At 50.8% G+C, this 24832-nt stretch overlaps 12 protein-coding genes across 12 annotated transcripts; 7 read left to right on the top strand and 5 right to left on the bottom strand.

Moving 5' to 3' along the window:
* Positions 1-71: 71 nt before the first annotated feature.
* mpkC (mitogen-activated protein kinase mpkC) lies at positions 72-1827 on the top strand (the record flags this gene model as incomplete). The annotated part of the gene is made up of 9 exons (XM_073714183.1): positions 72-127; positions 178-225; positions 313-442; positions 514-557; positions 612-711; positions 798-1154; positions 1217-1295; positions 1389-1572; positions 1641-1827. 9 exons carry the CDS (start codon positions 72-74, stop codon positions 1825-1827), a joined length of 1185 nt encoding a protein of 394 aa, XP_073567289.1.
* On the top strand, positions 1743-3878 carry BJY04DRAFT_127313 (uncharacterized protein). The gene has a single exon (XM_073708425.1). The coding sequence runs from the start codon at positions 2193-2195 to the stop codon at positions 3504-3506; it is 1314 nt and encodes a 437-aa protein (XP_073567288.1). The 5' UTR covers positions 1743-2192; the 3' UTR covers positions 3507-3878.
* A 166-nt stretch (positions 3879-4044) lies between these two features.
* On the bottom strand, positions 4045-5826 carry aspA (putative septin AspA). Its single transcript, XM_073708424.1, has 6 exons — positions 5653-5826; positions 5396-5471; positions 5215-5331; positions 5072-5159; positions 4417-5019; positions 4045-4366 (listed from the first exon to the last, which is right to left on the bottom strand). The coding sequence occupies exons 1-6, from the start codon at positions 5671-5673 to the stop codon at positions 4129-4131; spliced, it is 1143 nt and encodes a 380-aa protein (XP_073567287.1). The 5' UTR covers positions 5674-5826; the 3' UTR covers positions 4045-4128.
* Positions 5827-7006: 1180 nt separating this feature from the next.
* BJY04DRAFT_127021 (phosphatidylinositol-3,5-bisphosphate binding protein HSV2) lies at positions 7007-8557 on the top strand. Its single transcript, XM_073708420.1, has 5 exons — positions 7007-7200; positions 7257-7295; positions 7357-7454; positions 7505-7861; positions 7917-8557. The coding sequence occupies exons 1-5, from the start codon at positions 7092-7094 to the stop codon at positions 8439-8441; spliced, it is 1128 nt and encodes a 375-aa protein (XP_073567286.1). The 5' UTR covers positions 7007-7091; the 3' UTR covers positions 8442-8557.
* A 35-nt stretch (positions 8558-8592) lies between these two features.
* BJY04DRAFT_127049 (uncharacterized protein) lies at positions 8593-9930 on the bottom strand. Its single transcript, XM_073708423.1, has 2 exons — positions 9603-9930; positions 8593-9546 (listed from the first exon to the last, which is right to left on the bottom strand). Exons 1-2 carry the CDS (start codon positions 9773-9775, stop codon positions 8745-8747), a joined length of 975 nt encoding a protein of 324 aa, XP_073567285.1. The 5' UTR covers positions 9776-9930; the 3' UTR covers positions 8593-8744.
* A 43-nt stretch (positions 9931-9973) lies between these two features.
* Positions 9974-12094, top strand: BJY04DRAFT_127042 (dynein family protein). Its single transcript, XM_073708422.1, has 6 exons — positions 9974-10327; positions 10385-10543; positions 10599-10972; positions 11025-11118; positions 11169-11791; positions 11842-12094. Exons 1-6 carry the CDS (start codon positions 10171-10173, stop codon positions 11992-11994), a joined length of 1560 nt encoding a protein of 519 aa, XP_073567284.1. The 5' UTR covers positions 9974-10170; the 3' UTR covers positions 11995-12094.
* A 354-nt stretch (positions 12095-12448) lies between these two features.
* BJY04DRAFT_127018 (spermidine synthase) lies at positions 12449-14661 on the bottom strand. The gene is made up of 4 exons (XM_073708419.1): positions 14536-14661; positions 13442-14432; positions 13074-13380; positions 12449-13022 (listed from the first exon to the last, which is right to left on the bottom strand). The coding sequence occupies exons 2-4, from the start codon at positions 14392-14394 to the stop codon at positions 12606-12608; spliced, it is 1677 nt and encodes a 558-aa protein (XP_073567283.1). The 5' UTR covers positions 14395-14432; positions 14536-14661; the 3' UTR covers positions 12449-12605.
* A 98-nt stretch (positions 14662-14759) lies between these two features.
* On the top strand, positions 14760-15496 carry BJY04DRAFT_222023 (uncharacterized protein; the record flags this gene model as incomplete). Its single annotated transcript, XM_073717282.1, has 2 exons — positions 14760-14931; positions 15042-15496. The coding sequence occupies 2 exons, from the start codon at positions 14760-14762 to the stop codon at positions 15494-15496; spliced, it is 627 nt and encodes a 208-aa protein (XP_073567282.1).
* A 465-nt stretch (positions 15497-15961) lies between these two features.
* On the bottom strand, positions 15962-17110 carry BJY04DRAFT_127005 (ankyrin repeat domain-containing protein). The gene has a single exon (XM_073708417.1). The coding sequence runs from the start codon at positions 17039-17041 to the stop codon at positions 16427-16429; it is 615 nt and encodes a 204-aa protein (XP_073567281.1). The 5' UTR covers positions 17042-17110; the 3' UTR covers positions 15962-16426.
* A 1-nt stretch (position 17111) lies between these two features.
* Positions 17112-19045, top strand: BJY04DRAFT_127006 (RCC1 domain-containing protein). Its single transcript, XM_073708418.1, has 3 exons — positions 17112-17434; positions 17510-17988; positions 18037-19045. The coding sequence occupies exons 1-3, from the start codon at positions 17302-17304 to the stop codon at positions 18871-18873; spliced, it is 1449 nt and encodes a 482-aa protein (XP_073567280.1). The 5' UTR covers positions 17112-17301; the 3' UTR covers positions 18874-19045.
* Positions 19046-19190: 145 nt separating this feature from the next.
* Positions 19191-21016, top strand: BJY04DRAFT_198013 (ergosterol biosynthesis ERG4/ERG24). Its single transcript, XM_073712557.1, has 3 exons — positions 19191-19265; positions 19316-19623; positions 19686-21016. Exons 1-3 carry the CDS (start codon positions 19237-19239, stop codon positions 20789-20791), a joined length of 1443 nt encoding a protein of 480 aa, XP_073567279.1. The 5' UTR covers positions 19191-19236; the 3' UTR covers positions 20792-21016.
* BJY04DRAFT_198009 (putative C6 transcription factor) lies at positions 21017-24668 on the bottom strand. The gene is made up of 5 exons (XM_073712556.1): positions 24052-24668; positions 23808-23991; positions 23186-23750; positions 22197-23116; positions 21017-22139 (listed from the first exon to the last, which is right to left on the bottom strand). The coding sequence occupies exons 1-5, from the start codon at positions 24114-24116 to the stop codon at positions 21648-21650; spliced, it is 2226 nt and encodes a 741-aa protein (XP_073567278.1). The 5' UTR covers positions 24117-24668; the 3' UTR covers positions 21017-21647.
* Between the last annotated feature and the right edge of the window lie 164 nt (positions 24669-24832).

Genomic DNA, 24832 nt, shown 5'->3' with positions numbered 1-24832 from the left:
CCTGAACTGTTGTTCTGCTGTTATTGTTCCTTATCCCACCCACGTTATCGCGGCCACCCACTACCGCCACCATGGCCGAGTTTATCCGCTCAGAAATACTCGGAACGACCTTTGAAACCACCAGCAGGTATTCTTTTTCACGACAGACTACGAAGAGATCAAGCTGACACTGTGGAGATATGCAAACCTACAGCCCGTCGGCCTCGGTACTGCCGGAATCGTCTGGTATAGCTCCCTTCCCTCCCCGCCCCCGGATTGCTACAATATCGACCGTGCGGGGTAGACAAAGGGCTGACGGATTATTGTTTCTAGCTCAGCCTATGACTTGATTTCGGAGCAATCGGTTGCCATCAAGAAAATGATGAAGCCGTTCGATAGCGCTGCGGTTGCGAAGAGGACCTACCGAGAAGTGAAGCTCTTGAAGCAGCTGCGACATGATAATGTGCGAATCATACCACGTTCTGGCTTTGTGACACTTGGTGTAACGGGTGGCTGACATATTGTCGATGACAGCTAATCAACATGAGTGACATCTTCATTTCGCCTCTGGAAGACGTGTATGGGCAACCCTTCCCTTCATTATATGCCGCGGATTGCTGACCTGGATCTAGATACATTGTCACCGAGCTCCTAGGGACAGACCTGCATCGCCTGCTTAGCGCAAAGCCTCTGGAAGGCAAATTCGTTCAGTACTTCACATACCAGATCCTTGTAAGCGAACAGATACCCAGCCTCCTGCATCACAATGTGTTCACCAGGAAGACATTGAGGCTGATGTAGTTCTGTGCCGCCTATAGCGTGGTTTGAAATACATACACTCCGCAGGCGTGATCCACCGAGACCTGAAACCAGGAAACATCCTGATCAACGAGAACTGTGACCTGAAGATTTGCGACTTCGGACTTGCCCGGCTGCAGGAACCGCAAATGACTGGATACGTTTCGACGAGATACTACCGCGCTCCAGAGATCATGTTGACCTGGCAGCGCTATGGGAACAAGGTGGATTTGTGGAGCGTGGGTTGTATTGTTGCGGAGATGTTGCTGGGCCGGCCATTATTCCCGGGAACGGATCACATCAATCAGTTTTTATTGATCACGGAGTTGTTGGGAAACCCGCCCGACGAGCTGATTAATCGGATTACGACGAAGAATGTAAGATATCTGAATTTGAACGTTTTCTTGAAAGGTTTGAGCTGACGAGATGAATTACGCAGACTCGCCGGATGGTGCAGTCTTTGCAGAAACACAACCCACGACCTTTGAGGGAGATCTTTTTGGGAGCTGAGGAAACAGGTACGCGCAATGAAACAGAATTGGATTCAACGAGAACTAGCTGCCCAAGTCCACGTTGGCTTCAAGAGACGCGTGTCTAACGAAAATTCCTAGCAATCGATCTCGTTGCGAAACTGCTCGATTTCGACCCAGACCGGCGCATATCTGCCGAGCAGGGATTGAAGCACCCCTTCATGGCTGCCTATCATGATCCCACGGATGAACCTATCGCAGCGGAGAAGTTCGACTGGTCGTTCAATGACGCCACTCTCCCCAAAGACGAGTGGAAGATCATGATGTACGTGTCTCATGCCTCCACAACTTGCGTATACCAGAGTGAGGTAGCAGAATACTGACAAAATATAGCTATTCTGAGGTCCTCGACTTCTTTCAACTCGGCTCAACCCTCCCAGATAACCAGATTGTTCCAACCGACCAAGCAGAATTCCAGCTCCCATTGGAACCGCTCCCCGACCTACCAACAACAATCGACCCGGCCACATTCGCCTCAATAGATTTTCTCTCTGATCCGCAGTTATTGAGCTCAATTTGACGGAGTCGAGCCTGCATTCCTAATAGGGAGGGAAAAGCTAGGCTTGGAAAATTTCCACGAACCTAAACTTAAATTCAAGGGAATCGCGATCCGGGCACCAAGGGCTACATTATACGGGCCATAAGGTTATGAAGAATCCGGGAGAATACGCGGCATCCGGATGATGAAGATGGGATAGGACAGGAGGAACCGGAAAGCTAAGTAACGAGTTGATGCACACGTAATGACATGACCAGCATTTTGCACTTTTCTCTCTGCTTCTTATTTAACGATTGATTCTACCTTTCTACGCTGTATTTTACTCACCTACCAAACAACCTTCCTATTCCCTTTCGTACTACGTACAATCCCTACCTGCTTTCACTATGCTCCAGCTCAAGTCCCTCATAGAGGGCACATCCCCGTTGAAGGCAACGCTCTTTATCGCTGTGCTCTGCAGCTTCCTCTTTCTGCTTCCGGATTTGAGCGGTGCCGCTCCGGCTCCGTTGCCGAGTTATCATGGATATCCCCAGCAGACGACAACTACGTCAGTAGCTGCGGCTTGGCCGACTGATTCTGTGTTTGGGGGGCCTGGTCCGGTTTTACCTGATCATGTGGATGATGACGATGACGATAACGACAAGGACAATGATAAGGATGAGGAACATGATGAAGATGATGAGGACGACGACAATGAGGATGAGGATGACGAAGAAGAAGATGACGATGAGGAAGATGATGATGAGGATGAGGATGAAGACGATCATGAAGATGACGACAGTGAGGAAGCTGATGAGGATAAAGGTGAGGATGAAGATGAACACGCAGACGATGAAGACAACGAATCTGCCTCGCCCTCGCCCTCTCCAACTCCCTTGGGCTGGGACCAGACCCCAAGCGACGGTACTAGCTCTGGCTCTGGCTCTTCCTCTGGATCTGCTTCTGGCTCTTCTTCTGGCTCTGCTTCCGGCTCCTCTTCTGGATCATCCTCGGGCTCCTCGGGCTCGGACACCAACAGCACAACCACAGATACAAGCACAGATACATCCTCAACCTTCCAGCAACCCTGCTGGACGCTCTGCCTCTTCCCAACAACAGACTGCACCGGGCCAACAACAACGTTCAGCGGCAGCGACAGTCTCAGTTGCCAGGTTGGCGGATTCTCGGCCGCCGTGGCGTATACCTTCAGCGAGGGGTTGACGGGGTGTCGGGTGGTGTTCTTTGAAGAGGAGGGGTGCTGGGATCAGGGGAGGATTGGGATTACGGGGGGTGCTGCTGATGGAGACGATGAGGGTGAGGATGATAAGGATAAGCAGTATGAAGAGGCTGAGAAGGATGACGATGACGATGACGACGACGACGACGACGATGATGACAATCAGCAGGAGAAGAAGGAGGAAGGAGAAGATGACAAAAATGAGGATGATGGGGAAGATGACGACGAGGATGAGGAGGGCGATAACCTCAAGAAATTGATCAGACGCTCGGAAACCTGTGCTCTTCCTTCAAAGAGCGGCAATGGCGCACTGAATAAGAGAGGCGGGGGAGATGAAGACGAGGAAGATGAGGACGACGACGATGAAGATAATTACAACGAGGACGATGAAGATGAAGACGAGAATGAGGATGAGGATCAAAATGGAGGCGATGAAGATGATAGCCCAACCCAGATCAAAGCGTTCGCAATCGTGTGCTACTAGTTCTTCAAGCAATGCCGGTTTTTAATCAAAAGCCATCTATTATCAAGTTTAACTGCACTGCGACGTAGAGAGATGCTTTTCTTCCTCATATACTACTATTCAACTAGAAGACAGGATGAAAAGAGCACGCAATATGAAAAGACAAAAGAGGGAATCTTGCTGCGCTGCTGAGATTGGAGACAGGTGTCATGGATAAAAGCAGGTATAAATAAAATAGGGTAAAGGAGGAATTTATGCAGGTGCTCCAGCGACAGCTGTCAACGATTAAAAAGATGCTATCTTTGACCTCGAGCGTGAACAACGAAAAGATTCTTCGGTCGAAATAAGAAAGGCTTGAAAGAGGCAAGGAGAGCCATGACGGAGTAGAGCTGGAGAGCAGCGCCAGGCTCCACGTTGGAGGTCCGTCCCTTGGGACGTAGGAGCAGTCATCGAAGGACACGAAATGTTGTTGCATTGGCTCATCCTCTCTCCTCCAAAGAAGCTATTAACGTGAGAAAACAGTAGTCGAATAATATTATCCCCATACGCAGTGCAGCCGCTGCGCCACGAGGTTCATGGCATAGGCACAGACGGCATGAAAAATGGCAAACCGGGACCCCCGAAAGATAAATCTTGGATAAGATTACTGCTGCTCGCCATCGGCGCCTTCTAGCTGGCTTTGCTCGCGGGCCATACGGGCCTCGATCTCCCTCAGTTGACTCTCGCGGGCCAAGAGTTCTTGGCGCTTCTCAGCGATCTCGCGCTGCACCTTGAGTTCAATCTCGCGGAGCTTCTCTTCCTCACGGCGAAGTTGTTCCTCCTTCAAGCGCACGGACTGAGTTGCCAAAATCTCGGGGTTGATCGATTCATCATCTCCAGTTCTAGGTTCATTAGCATGTAGCCCAGCAGCGCTCTTTGAAAGAATACGTACGCAGCAGCACCGTCGACACTCTTGCTAAGCTTCTCGGTACGGTAGTTTTCATACAGGAAATCATGGGTAATTTCCTTCAGATCTGCCAAATGGCTGTGGAGCAGCGCACTTCGAATGGCCAAGAAGTCGGAGTGCCGAGGGTTCTCAACCTCGACAACACCCCAGGGGTACTGCCTGGCGCGCACCTTGCGGTTGTCGATTTCCACAAAGTCATCCGAGCCGACGATAGCGAATGGCATCAGTCCCCGCAGCTCTGCATTCTCCTCCACAGTGTCCTCATCATCCTCCTCAATGTCGTAAGGGAAGTTGTAAACGGGAATGCGGTAGTGCTCGATATCCTCCATGATGAGCTTTTTCGACTCAGCGAGTTCGGCGGGGGTAAGGGAGTCGGCCTTTCCAATGACGGGGATAACGTTGACACGGGGGGAGAGACGCTTCATCAGTTCAATATCCAGCTCACGGAGGCCGTGGCCGGTTGGTGTGATGAAGTAGAGGAGAACATGGACACGGTTGTCCCTGAAACGGGGGTTACGTTTGATTCGTGATTCGGCAGCGAGAATATCGTCGTATTGGCGCTCTAGGTATCCCACAATCTCACCAAAGCTGTAATACGGTTAGTTGGGCGTCTCGCTTCAAATTGACGGTTACCACATGCCTGGCTTCGTTGTCGATCTGGTCACCGAAACCCGGGGTGTCAACGATGGTAAGGGAGATTCGGGTGCCCTCGTCGTCCAAATCGAGTTCTATCCATCCTGTATCAGCATCTGGCGCCAGCGGGCGTGGTTTCAGCAAGCATACCAACTGTGACTGGCTTGATGCGGACGCCCTCTTCAATGTGAGCATTGGCGGCGTCGTCCGCATCCTTGCCCTGCAGAACTTGTTTTCCGCAAAGCGTGTTGACAAAAGTTGTGCGTCCTGCAGCGTCACGGATCGTTAATCAGCGGTCGATAGGCAGTCTTATCGGAGGTCGAGTACGCACCGGTTCCACTGGCACCGCAGACCATCAAACAGAACTGAATACCCTTCTTGACATTCTTCTTCCGGCGGAGCTTGCTCTAATAATAGCCACATCGATCGTTAGCCCAAGATATTCATGCTGAAAAGGTAGGGGGTAAGCGAGGGGTGCAAACGCAGCCCAATTTCGAAAACAGAAGGCAATTGACGAAGTGATGTTAAAGGAGGGGTGGTGGACCATGCTTCCAAGGCGTTGAAGCCAGAAAGGGGAAGTTCACATACCGGGTTGTAGGCAAACGACATGATGGGCTAAAAGGAGAGGAGCGAGGAGTGAGAGATTCAGAGGAAGTTGCGATATGAGGGAGGGAAGAAGAGGATAGCGAGCGGAGGAGAGTAGAATTGAGGGAGAGAATGAACTGCCGGACTCCTGAAGTCGAGTTGGAACCAGCAGAGGAGAGGTCGAGAGAGTGAAAGTGAGTTGTTAGAGGGACTTGACGACCTGGCAGTTTAGGGGGGAAGTCGTCCTGTTTGGGTTTAGTCTATCTGCTGATGGTACTGGATACGCTCCTCGTACACCAGCTGCTGCCCCCTTTCTCTTGAGAGCTCCGGATGACCCAATCACAGACTGTAAATCTTCCCCAGAAAGAGCATCTCGTATTGACAGTCCGTATCATTGATACCATGGTGCTCGAGATGGAAATCCGAGACCTGTCTATCAAACAGTGCTACATACAACTCTGCAAGCCTTTGGAGGTGTCAGTTTACTTCGATAAAGATGAGGGATATTATTGAAATCTAGCTAAGTAAGTTCCAAGATAGCCGTCGGTCACAATCTGTTGAGAATCCAGAGAAAGCTTGACAGAAGCTCTTAAGCCACCTTTCGACTCAAACAAGCACGGGAAAGCCGTGGAGGGACAAGACAATAGATATTCTGAGCAGGTGTAGTACTCCGTATTTAGATGCTATGCTTGCTTGCTCAGCTTCTGCTGCGAGAGTGAGCCTTATTGTCTTCTCTCAGACTCCTATAACTTAAGAAGGGGTTTGGTCTTATTTTCAGGGGTAAATAATAAATTGGGGAGGCCGAATGCTTTGCTCACTCCGCGGCCGTGGGCCGTTGCGGGTCGGTCGCTCTGTCGTTGCATTAATTGGTCTACCTACTACCCTTGAAGATCGGGGCCTGAGGCTGGAAGTTTCCGGGAGTATAAAGCAGGGAGGAGACTCCTCAGAAGATTACGGAGAGTGTAGAAACTTAGGATACTAGCGAAGTCAGATTAACAGACCAGGAATTATCGGCTTGCTGCAATAAATAGTTAGCTATAGTAAAAAGAAAGACTTCTCTTGTCCTGCAGGTCTTCCAGCCATGCATGCGTGCGAATAACTAGCCTCGGCAAACAAAAGTATAATGGTTGTGCTTGGAGTACCGGGCAACAAGAGAAAGAATCTAAACATCATATCCTCATTCTCAAAGACTCAGAGAAATTCCCTGGGGGTTTAGTCTTCCTTAGACCACGGGAAAGAGCGCTGCTGGCTATACTCCGCGCAAGTCTGATGCCGTAAACGGCTAGCGTCCATGAGAGCAACGAGAGTCTACCCGGATGAGGTCAGCGGAACCAACGTCGATCCCAGTTCCTGGCTCTCTATCTACTCTTCAACATCCTATTTTCCGAGCTTTTGATTTTCAGCGCCTTTGCTTTTAATAATCCGGTGTCCTCCTCACCAGGATGGATACGCGACAGGTTATTGACGATTCTAAGGGCCCCTACTCCCTATCAACCACCTTCAACCATGACAATACTTGCTTCGCCGTTGCCTTGGATTCTGGATTCTGCGGTAGGCCGAGCTACACCCTACCACGCGTGCGAGAACCTACCACTAACTGTATACAGTCTTCAGCGCCAACCCATGCGAGCTCCAGGTATCCAGAGGTATGTGCATCAACTCCGTCAAGAAGTCTAATCAAGTGTCACTAACCGCAAGCTACTCTAGATTTCAACGCCGGGATAGGCGTTGCGGTCATGCTCGGACAGACAAAATACCTTGCACTCGTCGGCGGCGGCAGGCAGCCGAAGTATCCGCAGAACAAGGTGTGAAAAGCCGGTGTCTTTTCTCCGAACCCTGTTCACAAAATGACTAGCTAGTTATTTGGGACGATGTGAAGCAAAAAGCCGTCATCACACTCGAGTTCCGCACCTCCGTCCTCGGCGTCCGGTTATCGAAGTCGCGCATAGTTGTTGCTTTGCTCAATAGCATCCATACCTTTGCCTTCTCCACTCCGCCGAAAAAGCTTTCGGTTTTCGAAACAACAGACAATCCCTTGGGGCTGGCATGTCTGGGGCAGAAACTACTGGCATTCCCTGGTCGATCTCCGGGACAAGTTCAGATCGTGGAGCTGGAAACCGGGAATGTCAGCATCATACCTGCGCATAGCACTCCGCTGCGCGCGATGGCTTTGAGCCCTGATGGGGAGGTGCTTGCGACTGCGAGTGAAGCGGTAGACCCTCGTTTACAGTGAAATTAATGCATCGCCGACTAACGTATCACTATAGGGAACTTTAATACGAATATTCGCCACCAGCAATTGCGCAAAGATGGCTGAACTCAGACGAGGAGTAGATCATGCCATTATATTCTCGCTTGCGATTTCACCGTCGAATAACCTGTTAGCTGTGACATCCGATAAGTCTACCCTACATGTATTTGACCTTCCGCACCCAAGCAACGTCCCCTACCAGAGCCAACCAGCAAATTCGTCAGAAGAAGGGTTGAATAAGAAGTGGGGGATTCTCGGAAGAATACCGCTTCTTCCTAGGGTCTTCTCCGACGTTTATTCCTTTGCGAGTGCACATTTTGAGATCGGAGATGAAGGACCTAGTGCAAGATATATTCCGCCTCTCGGAACTGGGCTAGGACGACCACTGAAGGGCGTGATAGGCTGGTCCGATGATAATACCATACTTGTGGTGAGCTCAGGTAGGGATGGAAGGTGGGAGAAGTTCGTTCTTCGCGAAGGCGATGATGGGAAGCGATACTGCATAAGAGAGGGATGGAAACGATTTCTCGGAGGTGGCTGAGGAGTCAACGTAAAGTCAAAGATTCGGCGTTTACGCAACGCGAACCAAATCAACCCAGAGAACCAGTATCTAACGAGATTTCCCGGCGATAGGGCAGCACATGAACAGGAATCATTGGCGGCAATCAAAGCTAGGACAAGTGATAAGCGAGGCGACTTCAATAACTTATCCAGCTTCCACAGTACGTCCGCCTCTGGATAAACCACATGCAAGTGGTTTTGTGACCTCGAGCTAGCCCTACAGCGCAAATAGGTGGCAGCCATAGTTAGCGATCATTGGCATATGCTTCTTTTGTGGAAGTCTTCATCGGTGACGATCATGTCTATCCCGCTCCCGACGGGATGTCGGCGATCGAGAACGCTCCGGGGTCCTGTCCCTGTGAGATCTTTCCTTTCGATGTGGCTCTCTACGCTCTTTGTAGTCACGGCTGCTCCTTTCTCTTGAGCGTGAACGGTCCTCGCCATGTCGATGGCGACGGTGGTGGTGATGAGAATGACGACTTGATCGCTCCCGGCTAGACTCTCGTCGCCGCGACGACTTCTCTCTCTTTGCTTCTCTTTCCAACGCTTGCGCTACTTCTTCACGCTTCTCCTGAATGAGATACTCCTTCATTGGGTCCTCATCATCATGGTTGCGAATCAGCTCCTCCAATTCGATCTCCTCTTTTGACAATTGGCGTCTGCGCGGCTCGCGCTCCTTGTCATCGCCACGGTCCCGCCTCTTCCGTCTTCTTGCCTCATTGTCCGTATCGTCATCAGCTTCCTTCCCGACCGCATCGCCCATTAGTTTGGCAACATTGTTTGTGTCCTCCTCCTCGTCACGTTTCTTGTATCGTGTGTGATCTACCCGTAGCATCCTGCCTAGAACTGTTGCTCCCCCAAGGTTGTCGACAGCGAGGTCCGTACTGCGCTGATCCTCATACTTGAGAAAAGCGAAACCTCGGCTTTTTCCTGTCTCTTTGTCGCGCACGAGATTGACATGTACCGGCTCACCGTATTGTGAGAAAATTGTAACGATGTCGCCTTCTGAGAGGTCGAACGGAAGGCCACCGATGTAGATGTAGGCTGTATCGCGATAATCGGCGTGCCATGAAGCTTCTGAAGGACTAAAAATTTGGTCGGAATTAGCAAGACCGCGGGAGAGGCGAGGAGGTTTACGCACATGGCATTCTCTAGCTCCCGCTTGTTCAGCGCTTGAACTTGGCGGATGTTGTTCATGATGCCTTTCTTTGCTTGACAGTGCTTCTGATGCAAAGGTGAGAACTGTTGAGCTGTCTGAGTTGGAGCCAATCGAAAGCTTCCATCGCTGCTTGCCGCGATCCACGGATACGCCATCACGTGACGAGGCCTTCCCAAAAGAGATATTTGGGGATGAAGAGGTGTTGTGGATCCAGGGGAGACATACAAGTCAAAGAACCACCGCTGTCAGCATGTTGAGTCTCCTGGATTTGGTTTCATGAACTGTACAGCTCTGCGACTTTCCTACTACACCAGAAGTCTACGCTCATCCCGACCCGATCTACGAACTCCGCAATCTTAGTGTCTATCAACCTCCAGACACGTCCCCTGAGGGCCCTGACCACCCTCTCCGCTTCCGCTTTCTGTGCCACTACTCACCACCGTTCTTCCACTTTGTTTCAACGCGTCAATTCACCGGAGCTTTGAAAACATAAACCAGAGAATCTTGGAATGGTCTGCGCCGACTGAGCGTGGCTAGTTTCCGACAGACAATGCCTACAACGACGCAGAACTCGCGGACAAGATCCAGCACGGGGAACAACAGTCGGCCGTCGAGCAAAGATGGCCCAAAGAAGAACATTTGGTCTTCTATGCTGGATAGCGCTGCGACCGGGAAGCGCTTACCTGAGAAGAATCTCCTGATACTTGGTGCGAAAGTCGTTCTATGAGCTTTCTGCCCATCGTTGCTAATCCGCCACTTTTCAGGAGGTACACCCGGAAGCCAGCGAGACTTTCTAGAAACCATATCTGCAGATGATGCTGATGGCTTATCGACTGGGAAACGAAAGGGCAAGGTACCACCGGTTGCCAACCAGTTCGCCCTGGGATACACATACCTTGATGTGTTGGATGCGGACCAAGAGGGTAAGTTGGGAACTGAGGTCTCCGCCAGCTTGATTTATGCTGACATGCTCTTCAGAAGATACATTAGCGCGTGTCTCCACATACCTACTCTCCGAACCATCTTTATCTTTCGCTCCGCTCCTCAAACCTCTCCTGACGCCTCGGTCCATCCCTGAGACCCTCGTCGTAATCCTCCTTGACTGGACAGAACCATGGACATGGGTAAGGCGGCTCAGAGAATGGATCCGCCTCTTGCGCCACGTCCTTGTTTCGCTCGATGATGATACCAAGGTTGTTATGGAAGAGGTGATGACGGAATGGAAAGATCGGAAAAGGGGGCCAATCGCCGCTTCTGCGGGGTCACAACTGACTAGCGGGGGTGCTGCTACAATAGGTCCTGGGGAGTGGGATGAAGGACTTGGGATTCCGCTGTGTGTGGTGTGTCAAGGAGTGCGTAACCCCAAGGTCTAGCAACAAGGACAAGCTGCTGACGTACGGATAGGCCGATAAGATGGAGAAGTTAGAACGAGATCATGGCTGGCCCGAAGAGAAGTTTGACTTTATTCTCCAATTTGTGCGAACAATACTGGCAAAACGTACGGGCCCCAAGCTATGCTGTGCGTTTTAACTTTTTAACGGGTTGCAGATGGCGGATCCCTCATATACACCTCTCCATTCCTCCCAAATTTTGTCCAAACCCTTGTGCACTCTTCTCTCGACATACACTCTCTACTAAAACGACAAACTTTGAAAGCTGAATATATCGACCGGAACAAGATCCTCATCCCTCCGAATTGGGATTCATGGGCTAAGATCCGAATTCAACGAGAAGGGTTCGATATGGAGAGCATAGCAACAGCCTGGTCCATCGAAATTCAGGAGTTACCTGAGCCATTGACTGGCGCCAACGATGGAGCTCAGAGTGACGATGCTTCTGGCGGGGACGACGGAACGAGCGCGGTAGCAATCTACGAGCAGACTATCCAAGACCCGAAGCGAGACACCTCAATGACTCACCCCGGAAGCCAGCAGGGCGGCAACAAAATTGAGATTGAGACATCTGATATGCAGAGCTTCTTCACCAAGCAGCTAGAGTTGTTGGAACAGTTGAAAGTTGAGGATGAGAAAGACCGAGCGGCCAAGAAAACGCCTCAATTGGAGATGTCGCCGCTGGACGATAACGGCCGAGTCAATGAACATATTGGCCCGGTCCAGTTCAATATGGGAGGCATTCAGGTCGATGCTGACGACATGTTACGGAAACTCAAAGTACGTCTTCCCGAAATCATATTTAAACAGAGCACTAATATCGTGATCAGGAGCGAGAATCCAGCCGGTCCCAACGAAAGGACCCCATCTCATCACCCGGGGGAGGCGACGAGAAATCGAACAACCAAGCACTAGCGAACTTCTTCGCAGGCCTAGTTAGGAAGCCCGGAGGCAGTCCCGCCCGCGGAAGCCCTTCGGTATAATCAATGGTAATCAAAGTCGATTAACCTTCTGCATCTCACCGATATGCTCTGTTGGACGTACATCTATTGGAGTTGGACACTCCGGTTTCGTTGCTTACTGCACTGCACATCAGCTCCCTGGAAGGCTAGCTGATGATAGTCAATCCTGGAACAGCACTGCTCAGGAACCAGTCATGGCTTTGGCAACCCGTACATTTCACTCATTCAGTACATACCCCGACTTTCTTTTTCCTTTTGATTATGGTTAGCGTAGATACCTTTTCTAGTACATTTTCATGGGAAGGGGTGATAGCTATGTGATTTAAGGTTGTTACCAGTGGCATTGAATACATAATTGTACTTTTGAGCAGCAATACTTCCAATAGTAGACTTTGCATTCAATTTTGACAAGTGTATGTTGGTATATATTTTCGCTACCCTATTTGGTATGTGTATGAATCCCACCGAGAAGAAGTTATGATATAAAAGTTACTTTTATATAGCTCTGTATAACTACCAATCTTATATAATTCAACAAGCACGAACCAAAATCCACCCCAACCATTCCATCTCCGATTCCAAACTAAGCTCCTAGCCCACACCCCAACCACTCGACCAGCATAACGCACCCCTCACCACATCTCCCAAACCCTCTCCGGCAACACCGTCCTCATGATCCCCCAATGCTCCAAAGCCCCCCGATCCTGATACTTATGCAACCACTTCACCTCCTTATCATGCAGCACCGCCCTGCCACCCTTCTCGACAGCCATGAACCGCGCCGCATCAACCTCATGCCTAGGAACCAGATAGCGAGCTCTAAACCGGCTGCCGAGGAAATCAGCAGGAACGGGTTCTCTGAATGTGAGACCCTGGTCCGGGGACAGAGACGAGGAGGGCGTCTTGGTGCAGAAAATAACCATGTTGGTGAAGTCGAGGCCGACTTCGGAGTCGGATTCTTCGCGGAAGAGCCGGCAGGTTGGGAATATGGCTTTTATGGTGCGGATGGCGAGGGAGGCGGGGTAGAGGGTTATGTCGCCGGCGTAGTTCTGGGGGTGTTAGTTTTGACGGTAAAAAGGCTGGTGAGCTGGGGAACGTACGATGGCAATCACGCCGTCATCTTTGAGAGAGGCGTGGAGACCGCGGATGAATTCGTAGGTGAAGAGCTCGACGGGTTCGGCGCCGCCGGTGAAGACGTCGTGGACGATATAGTCGTATTGCATTGGATTGGCGGATTCCTGGTTTCTGCGGACGAAGGTGCGGGCGTCTTCGATGACGGGGGTGTGGTTGGAGGGGAGCTCGAAGTACTGCCCGGCGAACTTGTGCACGACCGGATCAATCTCGACGATTGTTGTGTCGATGCCGTGGCTGATTAGGGCACCAGGGGTGGTGCCGATTCCAAGACCGCTGGAAGGGTTAGTTGGATGGCCCTTGAGGTGATCAAAAGTAGGTGAACAGAGAAACCTACATGACGAGTGCCTTGCTGTCTGCATCGACCCGGGGTGCTCCATGTGCTGTTTCAACGAGACGGACTGCCTCGAGCATAGTGAAAACCGCGTAGATGGGGTCTTTAACCGTAGGAGGAGTGTAGTTGGGGCGCTTCTTGATCCACTGGCCGCCGAGGAGGCTGTGGTCACACCTCATGACACGGAAGCCGTCTTCAAGGTTGTCCAGAACGGAGACATAGCCTGTGTTGGAGTCCTGACGGGCGACAAGCGCGAATCCGTCTTCGGCAATGGCAGAGTTGAGGGCTCTAGTTGTATGTCCCAGCGGAAGGTGCACGTTGTAAGTCAATGAGAACAGCAAGGACGGGATGGCCAGAAGCAGGATCTTAGATGGAATGGCAACAGCATATAGGACCGGGATCAAGATCTGAAGACCCGCGCGACTGAGGAAGACGGTAGATCCAATGAACCTGGTCAGGAATGTTTTGGCGAGATACTCGCCTACTGCGAAGACGACGTACGACCCCATCAGAGGAATATGCTCAGCGACCAAATCCCCATGCTGGTTCAGATTGAGACCAGACTGTACCAGTTTTCCAGCGGAAGCCACAGAAAGCAGCACCAACGGGTACAAACCGACTATTCCGGTGATGAGCGGGCCGGTAGGGTTCCCCAGCAAGGAGCTTTGCTGAGAGACAAAGTACTGGAGGACAGGGAGCCAAAAGGCAACAACAGGAACCAAATAGACGGCATTACGGCCAGAGAGGCGATGAATGTGGTCCTTGGCGAACCACCCAGCTGCACCTGCAATGCCGACCCCGTAGCCGTGGAAGATGTGCGAGGGAGTTGACCCATAGATCGGAGCCAAGTTCAAGAGAAAGACGTAGGAGTAGACCGCGGAAAGGGCAAGTAGGGAGACACCAACAACCAGCTGTTTGGTAGCATCCTGCTGGTATATGCTCCTAAACGGTGCCATGGCATGAATCAATATTCGTTCAAGGATAGAAAAATAACCTAAGAAATGTTAGTTTTTGAGGTCGACTCCATTTAAAGAGCTGCCACACGATAGTGCCAAGTGCTTGGGACGATATGTGAAACGAATAGGAGACGCTCTTACATGTCCTTTTCAATCCAAAAGCTAGCAGCAACCAAGCTCCGACCAATTAAATCAATAATTGATCAAATGTCGTTGACTCCGGAGACTGTGGTAGCGATGATTTGATGGCGGAGTTGATGAACAAATTTGCCGCCCGCTTCCGACTCTCTTCAGACTTCACCACCATTTCACACTCGCATCCAGGTCCCACCAAAACCCCTCATATTAATACTCTCCTGACAAATATGCCTCTATTTCCAATGGGCACCGGCATCGAGAATGACCAGCGCTCTATCCAGAACGATGACGCTACTACGTCAAGCTCCGCGATCTCCCCCGCAACGCGAATCAAGAACCGTCGCAAGCGATATCTCGACCTCCACCCGGAGTATTTCTCTGCAGACCTCGAGCTAGCCGGTCCGCATGCTCTATCTCATCTTCCTGGCTGAGCGCGCATCTCCTTTGGTTTTGCTATAGCTTGGCTAGTTACTTATACAGGAGAGAGCTAATACCACCCCGCACCGCAGACCCATTACTCTACGACCGCCTCATTCGACGGTTTCAAACACCAGCAGAGCGAGAAGCAGAGGGACGTGCGAAGGGTTTCTCTGGCGTACTGCAAGCCGATCTATTACGGTCAGAGGCGAAAATGGACGCGCTCAATCACCCCGATCCGCACGCAATGTTCAGCTATGCGAGGGGTCCGAATGGGGAGATCCTGGCGGAAGATCGCGATGAGATACCGAGAAGCAAAGAGGATGGAGAGAAAGCCTGGAGGTGGGAGATGACAATCCGCTTTCTAAGGGGCGAAGATGACGATTTTGACTATTCTGGCGTCGATGACAATGAGGAATACGATGATCTCTCAGAGGAGCAGGACCGCTATTTCGATGCTGAGGAGCCAGAATGGTTGATTGAGGGTGATGAGGGGGCTGATGTGACGTCGCGGCTACAAGGAGAGACTGGCGTTCAGGATTTCTGACGTTGCCCTGGATCGGATCCATTGGATCTTACACCTCTCCGTTGAGGTGCAGCTGGCTTGCAGTGATCTGAAGCTACCTCCTGTGAACGTCCTCATCATGATAGAGCCCACTTACAGCCACCAGCGGCTCATCTCGATTCGCACTTGTCGTAGTCCTTACCCAAAAGGGCTCGGTGGACAGGCGTCCGCGTGTCATGCTGTGGCTTTCTTGAAAGCCACGACACTAGAAGGGCTCACCCAAACTAGCGGGCATTTTTCGCCAGACTGCTATTCACGCGGAGCGAAACAACAGGGAAGCACTTGTCCTTAACGACACCTAGCTGATTCAAAGATGATACAGACGGACGTTAAGTGCAAGCCAGTTTCTTGGCTTTCCTCTAGGGGTGTCTGTTGACACCCCGATTGCGCGACTCAACATTACACGGTATCACCATTCAGAGGCAGCCTGATTGATCGTATCATTAGCCCAATATAACCGCGACGAGACAGGCTTGGAAGTCAAGATGCATACTCTCCACCGTTTGAGATGTATTAACGCTAGCTCTGCTATTTTAAAATTTGTCCACGAAGTCTCTAGTCAACACGTGGTCGTTAGGTAGCATATTTTAGTTGTATTTGCTCACTGCCGGCCAGGACAGTGAAGTATATCTACCAGTCTGCACATGTAAGGTGTAGACTCAGGACGGGGATTCATCACTTTTGATGGATCATGTCTACCCCTTCCTATCTTGCTACACAACCGCTGCTGCCCAGAATTTTATCTCTTCCATAAGCCAGCTTCTATAAACTTTCCGATCCATAAGGAACTTGAAAAAAGATGTTCGTTCGAGGGTCGATATGTCCTGCGGCTCTGTGTGCCTCAAGGAGCCTTTGATACGGGCACCCCTCACAAAGTAATGGCTCATGAACGTTGGAGGATAGCCCAGCTATCTAGGTAGGTAAATCGCGCTTCTTCAAAAGTAATTCAACAACATCGAGGAACCCACGAGAGGAAGCATATACCAGGAGAGTCCCTGTTCCCCCGATCTCCAAGTTTGCGCATGCACCCGCATCGAGGAGGAGGCTCACGACCCCCACATGCCCCTGACCAACCGCACATATGAGCGGGAAATCGCCGTTCCCTCCATGGCAGTTGATATTGGCCCCGGCGTCAATAAGCAACTTGACCATCCCAAGATGACCAAGCCGCGCCGCACAAGCCACAATACTTGACGACATGAGTTCGTGATATTCGACGTGATCATCGACACGAGGAAAGATATGGTTTTCAAAGTTCGTGTACTTGGTGATGTCGAAGCACTCGTTGGTCTTGGGGTTTAGGCCATGGGCTAGAAGATTTCGCATGCAAGCCTCATTTCCGTGGGATGCTGCCCATACCAGTGCCATATCAGACTCATATTCTGACTGGGTAAGCGAGCGGTAGAAATCGGTGTTAAATGCTTGTTGGAATCGGCGACATGTCAGGATGAGTGTGGCTTTATCAGCATAGGAATCTAGCTCATACCAAATGGCACGCGCCAGCTCGAGGGGTAGTTGTAGCAACATCAGCTGGAGAGGATTGAGCCCAGCTAGAACATAGTTTCTATAAAAAAGTCTTTGGTCGTTTGATGCAGAGAGGCTGAGCAGGCTGGGGTGGTAGCCTTACAAGTGAGGCAGCAAGGAGGTGCCACCGTGTGTTTGCCAAGAAAGACCTGGGCTAGCTTCATAAACAAAGACAAGACACTCCGCCAAACGACCTGCTTTCTTTCTCACTTCATCTCCGTAATTGCAGTCGCCTTACCTCATCGAAAGGTATAACAGACAACATGCCTGCGAGATCAGAGCCTTCAACGCGCACGAGACGCGCCCAAACGAACGGTGCAACAACCGACAAGAACAAGAAAAGGAAAGCCCCGGTCTCTGAACCTGCCGAGAGGGAGACCAAGCGACAACAAAAAGGTTGGTGAAAGAGCTTAACGCAATTGATTCTGTAATTCGTCTGTCGAAAAGCTCATATTCTAACGGGGAAAACAGAAGCCCCAAAGTCCATAAACACCGCGCCGACCCAGCGTCTGGACGTGTATGTTTTTGGGACAAACTGCGATGGAGAACTGGGCTTGGGAGATGCGACTCAGAAAACCGAGATTCCGCGTCCGGTTCTGAATCCGAAGCTCCCGGCTGATACAGTCGGAGTGGTTGCTCTTGCTGTTGGTGGAGTTCACTCGGCGGCACTGACACACGACAACAAGATCCTGACCTGGGGTGTCAACGACGAGGGAACCCTAGGAAGGGATACGAAGCTGGATCCTAAGGAGATCAAAACACGCGAAGAGGGCGATTCTGACAGCGATGATGAGGACAAAGCCAACCTGAACTTGAAAGAGGCTACTCCTTTACCAATCCCTTCATCTTCTTTCCCGCGAAACACCGTCTTCACGCAACTGGCAGCTACTGGCAGCGCAACATTCGCGCTCACTACCACCGGGTCAGTGTTCGGATGGGGTACATTTAGAGTAAGTTCTCCATATCTCTATCTCGGAATATCCACTAACAGTTACCAGGGAAACAGTGGGGAACTAGGCTTCTGGCCCGACTCTAAAAAGCAGCAAAGGACCCCGGCTTTGATCCCCGGTCTTAGCAATGTGAAGAAAATTGTGGCTGGCGGCCAGCATGTCTTGGCATTAACAGCGAAGGGAATTGTCCTGTCTTGGGGCTGCGATGAGCAGCACCGGCTTGGGCGACGACGAGTACACCACGATGCATCTCACCCCCTTACGCCAGGAGAATGTGCCCTGCCGTCTGGTATCGTTGATATTGGCACTGGAGAATATCACTCATTCGCGATTCACAAAAGCGGCACTGTATATGCCTGGGGATCGAACAACTATGGACAGACTGGAATCTTCTCAAACGCTGGTCAGAATAACGCCATGGTGGTCTACCCCACAAAGGTCCAGTCTCTCAAGGGGAAATCCAAGATTGTTTCAGTACATGGTGGAAAGGACCACAGCCTTGCAATCAACGAAGAAGGACAGTGCATATCGTGGGGTCGGATCGAGAATAAGGCGCTTGGGCTTGAGCCGAAGGAAATCGATTCTGCCAATGTCATCACCGATGAGTACGACAGACCACGAATCTTGAAGGTGCCTACGGTAGTCAGTGGTATCGACAAACCAGTCGAGTCTATCGGTATAGGAACTGACCACTCCTTCGCGATTACGACAGAGGGGCATGCCTATAGCTGGGGGTTCAATGTTCAACAGCAAGCTGGACAGCCCGGCGGTGTGGATGAAGTCGTTCTTCCCACACTATTGAGTAACAAGCATGTTGACGGGAAGAGATTGGTGTTCGCAGCTGGAGGAGGCCAGTTTAGCATCGTTGCTGGTGTGCATGAGTGATCACCTGGTGCAAAAATGTACAGTAATTTTCTACTTTTGTAAAAATAGAGGGAGGCATTTTGGGATAATATCGTCTGGTCCATGTTGCGGCGGCGTTCTTAACCAAGGAGTTTATATCTATGCACTGAGGTTGTGATCAATCGCTGGCCATTTGCCAAGGGCAATTGGCGATTGGAACCTTAGGCGAGAGCGAGAGCACCTGCAGCCAGCGGGCAGCCAGCCAGCCCCCTTTTCTCTACAGAAAAGTCACATGACTTGAATGAGGTACGGAAGCCCCAGCATCCGAGCAGACCACTTTCTTCCTGCGCAAAATATCCCCTTCGTACAGCTTCAGTCTCCTCTCTAGACTCCGGAATCGAGCCAATGGCTGTCGAGTACGAATTTGGTGGACCGTAGGTGCACCCCTCCTTCACTCCGGGTCATGCTAATATTTTCCTTATAGTTTTGGTGCCGCAGCCATCATCTTTGGCTTGCCAGTGCTGCTAATAGCGTTTGCCTTTGGATGCAACGATGTTTCTGGCTGTCCAGTACCAAGTCTTCTGAATCCCCAGTCTCTTACCTGGGCGGGTGTGAAGGCAGACACGGGGCTTCTCAATGCAGATGTCACTACACTCTTTAGCTGGGACGCGATGCTAATTTCGGTCGGCTACTATGTTTTCAACCTGTTTCTGTGGAGGGTTCTGCCTGCTCAAGAAATTTATGGTACCAAGTTGAAGCACCATGGGCGGCCGCTTCAGTACCGGTTCAATTGTACGTGCAGCCCTGTCGAGTGCTCTTCTGCCTTAAACTGTATACTAAAACTCTTACCGCAGCATTCTTTTCAAGCTTGGTTATATTAGCCATTTGCGGCGCTGGGAGTTACCTCCAGGGTGCCGAATTCGTCGTGTGGACGTACATCTCCGACAACTATGTGCAGCTCCTGACAGCGAACATCCTCATAGCATATGCACTCTCCATCTTCGTGTACGCGAATAGTTTCACCGTGGACACCAAGTACCCCAACCGAGACATGCGAGAGCTAGCTACCGGAGGCGTCACAGGCAACATGATCTACGACTTCTACATCGGCCGCGAGCTGAACCCTCGCGTGACTCTACCATTCCTCGGCGAAGTAGACATCAAGACCTGGTGCGAATTCTGCCCCGGCTTAACACTCTGGGCCCTTCTTGATCTAGCCTTCATTGCAAGACAATACCGCAACTACGGGTATATCTCCGACAGCATCCTCTTCACGACCGCCGTGCAAGCATACTACGTCTTCAGCAGCCAATACGGCGAGTCCGTGATCCTAACCATGATGGACACCACCACCGACGGCATGGGCTTCATGCTCTCCTTCGGCGACCTCGTCTGGGTCCCCTTCCTCTACTCAACCCAGTGCCGCTACCTCTCCACCTACCCCCTGCATCTCGGCTGGACCAGAATCATCGCCTTTGTGGCAATCTTCGTGCTAGGTCTTTACATCTTCAGGGCAGCAAACAACCAGAAACACATGTTTCGCACCGACCCGGCTAACCCCGCCGTGGCGAATCTATCTTCCATCCAAACGAAGAGAGGGACACGCCTCCTCACATCCGGATGGTGGGGTATCTCCAGGCATATTAACTACTTCGGAGACTGGCTGCAGGCGCTGCCGTTTAGTCTGCCGACCGGCCTCGCGGGGTATATGATTTTGCCGGCGGGGACAATACTGGCTGGTGACTCGGAGGGTCTGCGTATGGTAGATGGGCGGGTGGTTGTTCAGGACTCAGCGGCTGGGTGGGGGATGGTCTTTACGTACTTCTATGTGCTCTATTTTGGGACTTTGTTAATCCATCGTGAGGGTAGAGACGATGCAATGTGTGCGAAGAAGTATGGGGAGGATTGGAAGACGTATAAGAGGATTGTGAGGTGGAAGATTATTCCGTGGGTCTATTGAGGGGAGTTTTAAAAGAAGTGTTCAGGAGGAACTCGACTCAAAGGAAATATGTATCGGAGTTGGCACGACCTCAGGGCAAGTTTATTATCTGATACATTATGGTAGATATGGGCCACTGCGTGTGAAGGGCGATAATTTAGATCTAGGGCGACGGAGCTAGAGGCGGATTGCATAGAACCGACACAGTGTCACCAATTTAGAATAATTTTATATCATCTCAAGCGAGATTGGAAGTTGAGGAGGGAGTAAGAACATAGCCTCGAAAATGGAGGATTATACTCATGCAGTGATCTGTTGTTGTCCACACTCGAAGCCTCGTATCCTAACAGCATCACCAGCCACAGAAGAGGTCTTTGGCCTTTTCTCAGGAATTCCTCGCCCAGGAATACGCCGATGTGCTTGTAGCTTCTATGCCACTGTCTCGTTGATAACAATCAAGTCCTTGCTTGTCACAGATCTCAGTTAACCTTCAACATAGCATCTTGCATCAGTGGTTCACATAGCCTGAGCCGACTGCATCGCGCGCCGAGCAAGTATTTCCAAGCCGGTTCATGGTTAAAACCGAGGAAGCCCACCTGGAATCTTGGGCTGTCTAGGAAGCGAACGAGGAAGAAAGTGTGATGGTATGTTGATATGAGCATGGGCGTCACTGAGGCTTCCGTACCTCTATGACTTTAGGCTTCGTAGCCTGTTACATCGTCTCAGTGTAGGTGGTTGTCGGGTCTGTTCCCTCTGCCACCCGGAGCAAGTCACGGCACCAGGAGATGTGAGTTGATTCGAACCGCCGTTGTCATTTTGGGAAGGATTGCCGTCGGCTTGCTGGCCAGGCTGGTGCAAGCCTCCTATCCAAACAGCACTACATAAACGGTGCGCCTATATCTGTACCAGGCACTGTATCCCAAGGCGTCATGAGATCGTAAAGCGAGCCGAAGAGTTGATCAGCCTGGAGCAACATGTCGTCATTCTCCATAGCCATCGGATATCGATTGAAACCTTGAGAAGTGCTGCTCGCAAATTGGTCTTCGTGATTATGTTCCTGTCCAATCTCACTAGTGCCCTCCATGTTCAGCGGCGGGAGATGAGGGGGAGACCTAGACTGATTGCCTATCTCTGTAATTGGGGGCAGACGTTCGAGATGACTTTGTGTTGGTAATTCGAGATGAGCTGAACTGGGCAGTAGTGAGGGGCCAAATGGCGAAGTGGTAATCCCCGCCGAGCAGAATTCGGATATATCTAGAATCCGAAAGAAGCCGGAGATGTCGACGCTAACTTTATTGGCGTTTGGATTGTTAATATTAGATTGGTATAATGCTGACGTTGTTTCCATGAGCTGCTGCAGATCGTTCGCCTGAGATTGTATTAGTGCACTGTGTTAGAGGAGCGTTTTGATTAAGGGTATCCTCACAACTTGCAGCATGTACGGCCATCTGTCGCTTAATTTTCGCACGAACCAAAGGCAATACTTGTAGTTTTGCTTTCGCTTTTCTGCAGTCTCTGGTTTTGCGTCGGTAAAGCTTTGATGAAGCTCAATAGTTGCTAGGACGGCAGCACAGTAACCGAAAATAGGATCTGAGACGAAGAATTGCCTCGAGTCTAGAAACTCAATAAAATGCATAAGCCAGGAGGTATGGTGAATGCGCGCAAAGGTGGTCTGCTGCAGGAATACCTCAGAGACATCTCGGTTTCCTTGGATTTGGAGCATGATCAGTATTGGATGATTGAGAACACAGAGTGTGGTGTGATAGAGGAAGCGACTGAGCAGCCAAGGAGCCCAATAGTCTCGAGAGCGCTGTAGGTCTTCGGAGTCGACGCTTGAGAGGTGTATAAAGCGGTATCGGTGCGCAGGAGGCAAGTTATCACCCAAGTTCATGACGAGCTCCATGGTCTTTGAATACTTGGATGATGAGTGCCATGGAGGACAACTCCCAGATCCGTCCGCTGCCCCCCCATGGCTGCGAACGTAGGCCTGTGCCATACACCAGACCTCACTTAGCTGGATGACGATTGAGCAGATACCATGCTCTTCAGTCGGCGTTTCCGAGGAGGCGACAGTCTGTCCTTCCAAGCTGAGGGCAGCGGATGGAGGCGATGCCGCACTGGTCGGAAACGGAAGCTTCGAAGAATGAAGAACGATAGGCGTTCGTATTGTGATGGGCTCTCCGATAAGGTGATGGAGAAGGACAATACTCCAATAGCATCGCCGCCTTTCCTCAATGGCCTGCTGTTCCATAGTGTAGATTCCACGCGGCTCTCGGTCCAGTTGAGCAGATCGAGCGAGTGTCAATGCCAGGGTTCCATGAACACGACACTGCGTCATATTTCCATCTATCATAGAAACCAGTCAGACATCTGCTAGCTCAGAACGCATTATGAAAGTGGTATTTCAAAGCCTACCGTTAAACTCCATGATTGCAAGAAGACATAGTGTCTGCAAGGTTGACAGCTCTATATGACCAGTCGATATACTAGACATAGCCAGGTGATAAGCAGCTTGCTTACACTCTTTACCATTAGGAAGAGACCCCGTTGCGGCAGTGGTTTCATCAGCAAATCTAAGCGCGACAGCCAAAACTCCGTACACAATTTCGAAAGATCGATTTGGGAAAGTTGAGACGAAAGTGTCCGGATAAAAAAGCGGCAGGGGCTGAGAATCACAAAGCAGCAGATATGTCTTTGAGATTTCCACTGCCGCTGCCCACGACCGGACGGGCGGGTAAGGAAAAGCTGCGCTATCAGGCGAAGGTCCATTCATTGGTGAAGCACTATCCCTCGCTACAAGAGCAGGAGACGGCGCAGATCGAGGGATATTTGGATTCATTACACTGATAGGTGGTAAACCGGGAGTCCGAGAGAAAGGTAAGACCTCTGGGGGGCGTAACGTCGAAGTAGGTAGGGGTCGGTCCTTCAGTTCGTTCACAAGGGTTGCCAAAGTGCTCTCCATTTGATTGAGCCGGTCATGCTATCAATACTCCCAGTCAGTTCAGGGCCATGACCGGGCATTTGCAGTTCTCATTACCCACTGATCTTGGTTCACATCAGATGCCTGGCCTGGGCTACTCAAGGTGTCCCTAGCTTGGTGTTGGGTTTGACCCCCCATGGCAGAGAAGTAAAAGCGTTCCATTTTGTAGAAACACCGATGGCCTAGTCGGGTACAAGTTGAGCAAGTGGGGCGCTCTCCAGAACACTTCGACTTTTTGCGGCTGTGAGCTCAACGATTAGATCGACGTGCTTGGTAGTCTTTGGAGAGAGGAAAGCTGTACCGGCATGGTTCGCAGGCTTGCTGCGTACGTTTACGCGCTCGGCCATCGCTTGTTAGTTGGCTCATCGGCGCTAGGTTTCTGCGTCCTCAAACGGACAAAGCGATGGCTGCGACCCTCAAGAGATGGATATGATTGAGTATCTGTGCTCTAGAGGATGATGGTCCAAACTAAGCGACAAGGTGAAAGATAACGTGGAGTTACGAGGCAGCCTCCAAAACGAAAGGAGGACATCCATATCCTTATCACGTGGAGGGACACCATGTTGAGAGATAACACCTTGGAATTGTTCCTCATCTTTCAAAGTAAACAACACACTTTCATCCCTTCTTCGATGCTGGAGCACTTAATCTATCCAGTCCATTTCTGGTCATGCAAATCACAAGCCCGCTCATTGGGATGCACTGAAATCTAGCCGTTGCCCCGCAGAGTATGTCGAGAGGGAATGAGTGAAAGTCTACATGACGGTAAAGGAATCTCATCTCATGAGGAACGAAAGACAAACATACTGGTTTATGATGTCTTGGATGTTTGGCCTTTGGTTATTTCTATAGTTTGAGCCGGCCCGTATCCGGCGGATGTCAAAACAGGCAAAGATCCAGTCGCGTCCAACTGTATACCTTTGCAATTTCTGAGAGACCTCATCTGCTATATTTCAGTTGGCCTCACGTTGCTCTTTATTCTAACCATTGGGAAGCCCTGAGCAACACGTGTCTATACCTATTCCGAGGCATCTACGAGGCATAGCACCCAAGAGAACAAAGTTTATTGCGTGCTCTGGTGC

This window comes from Aspergillus karnatakaensis (genome assembly GCF_047715665.1).
Source record: "Aspergillus karnatakaensis strain CBS 102800 unplaced genomic scaffold BJY04scaffold_55, whole genome shotgun sequence".
NCBI lineage: Eukaryota > Fungi > Ascomycota > Eurotiomycetes > Eurotiales > Aspergillaceae > Aspergillus > Aspergillus karnatakaensis.
The sequence above is the reverse complement of the archived record's forward strand: the minus strand, read 5'-3'. Positions and strand labels throughout refer to the sequence as shown.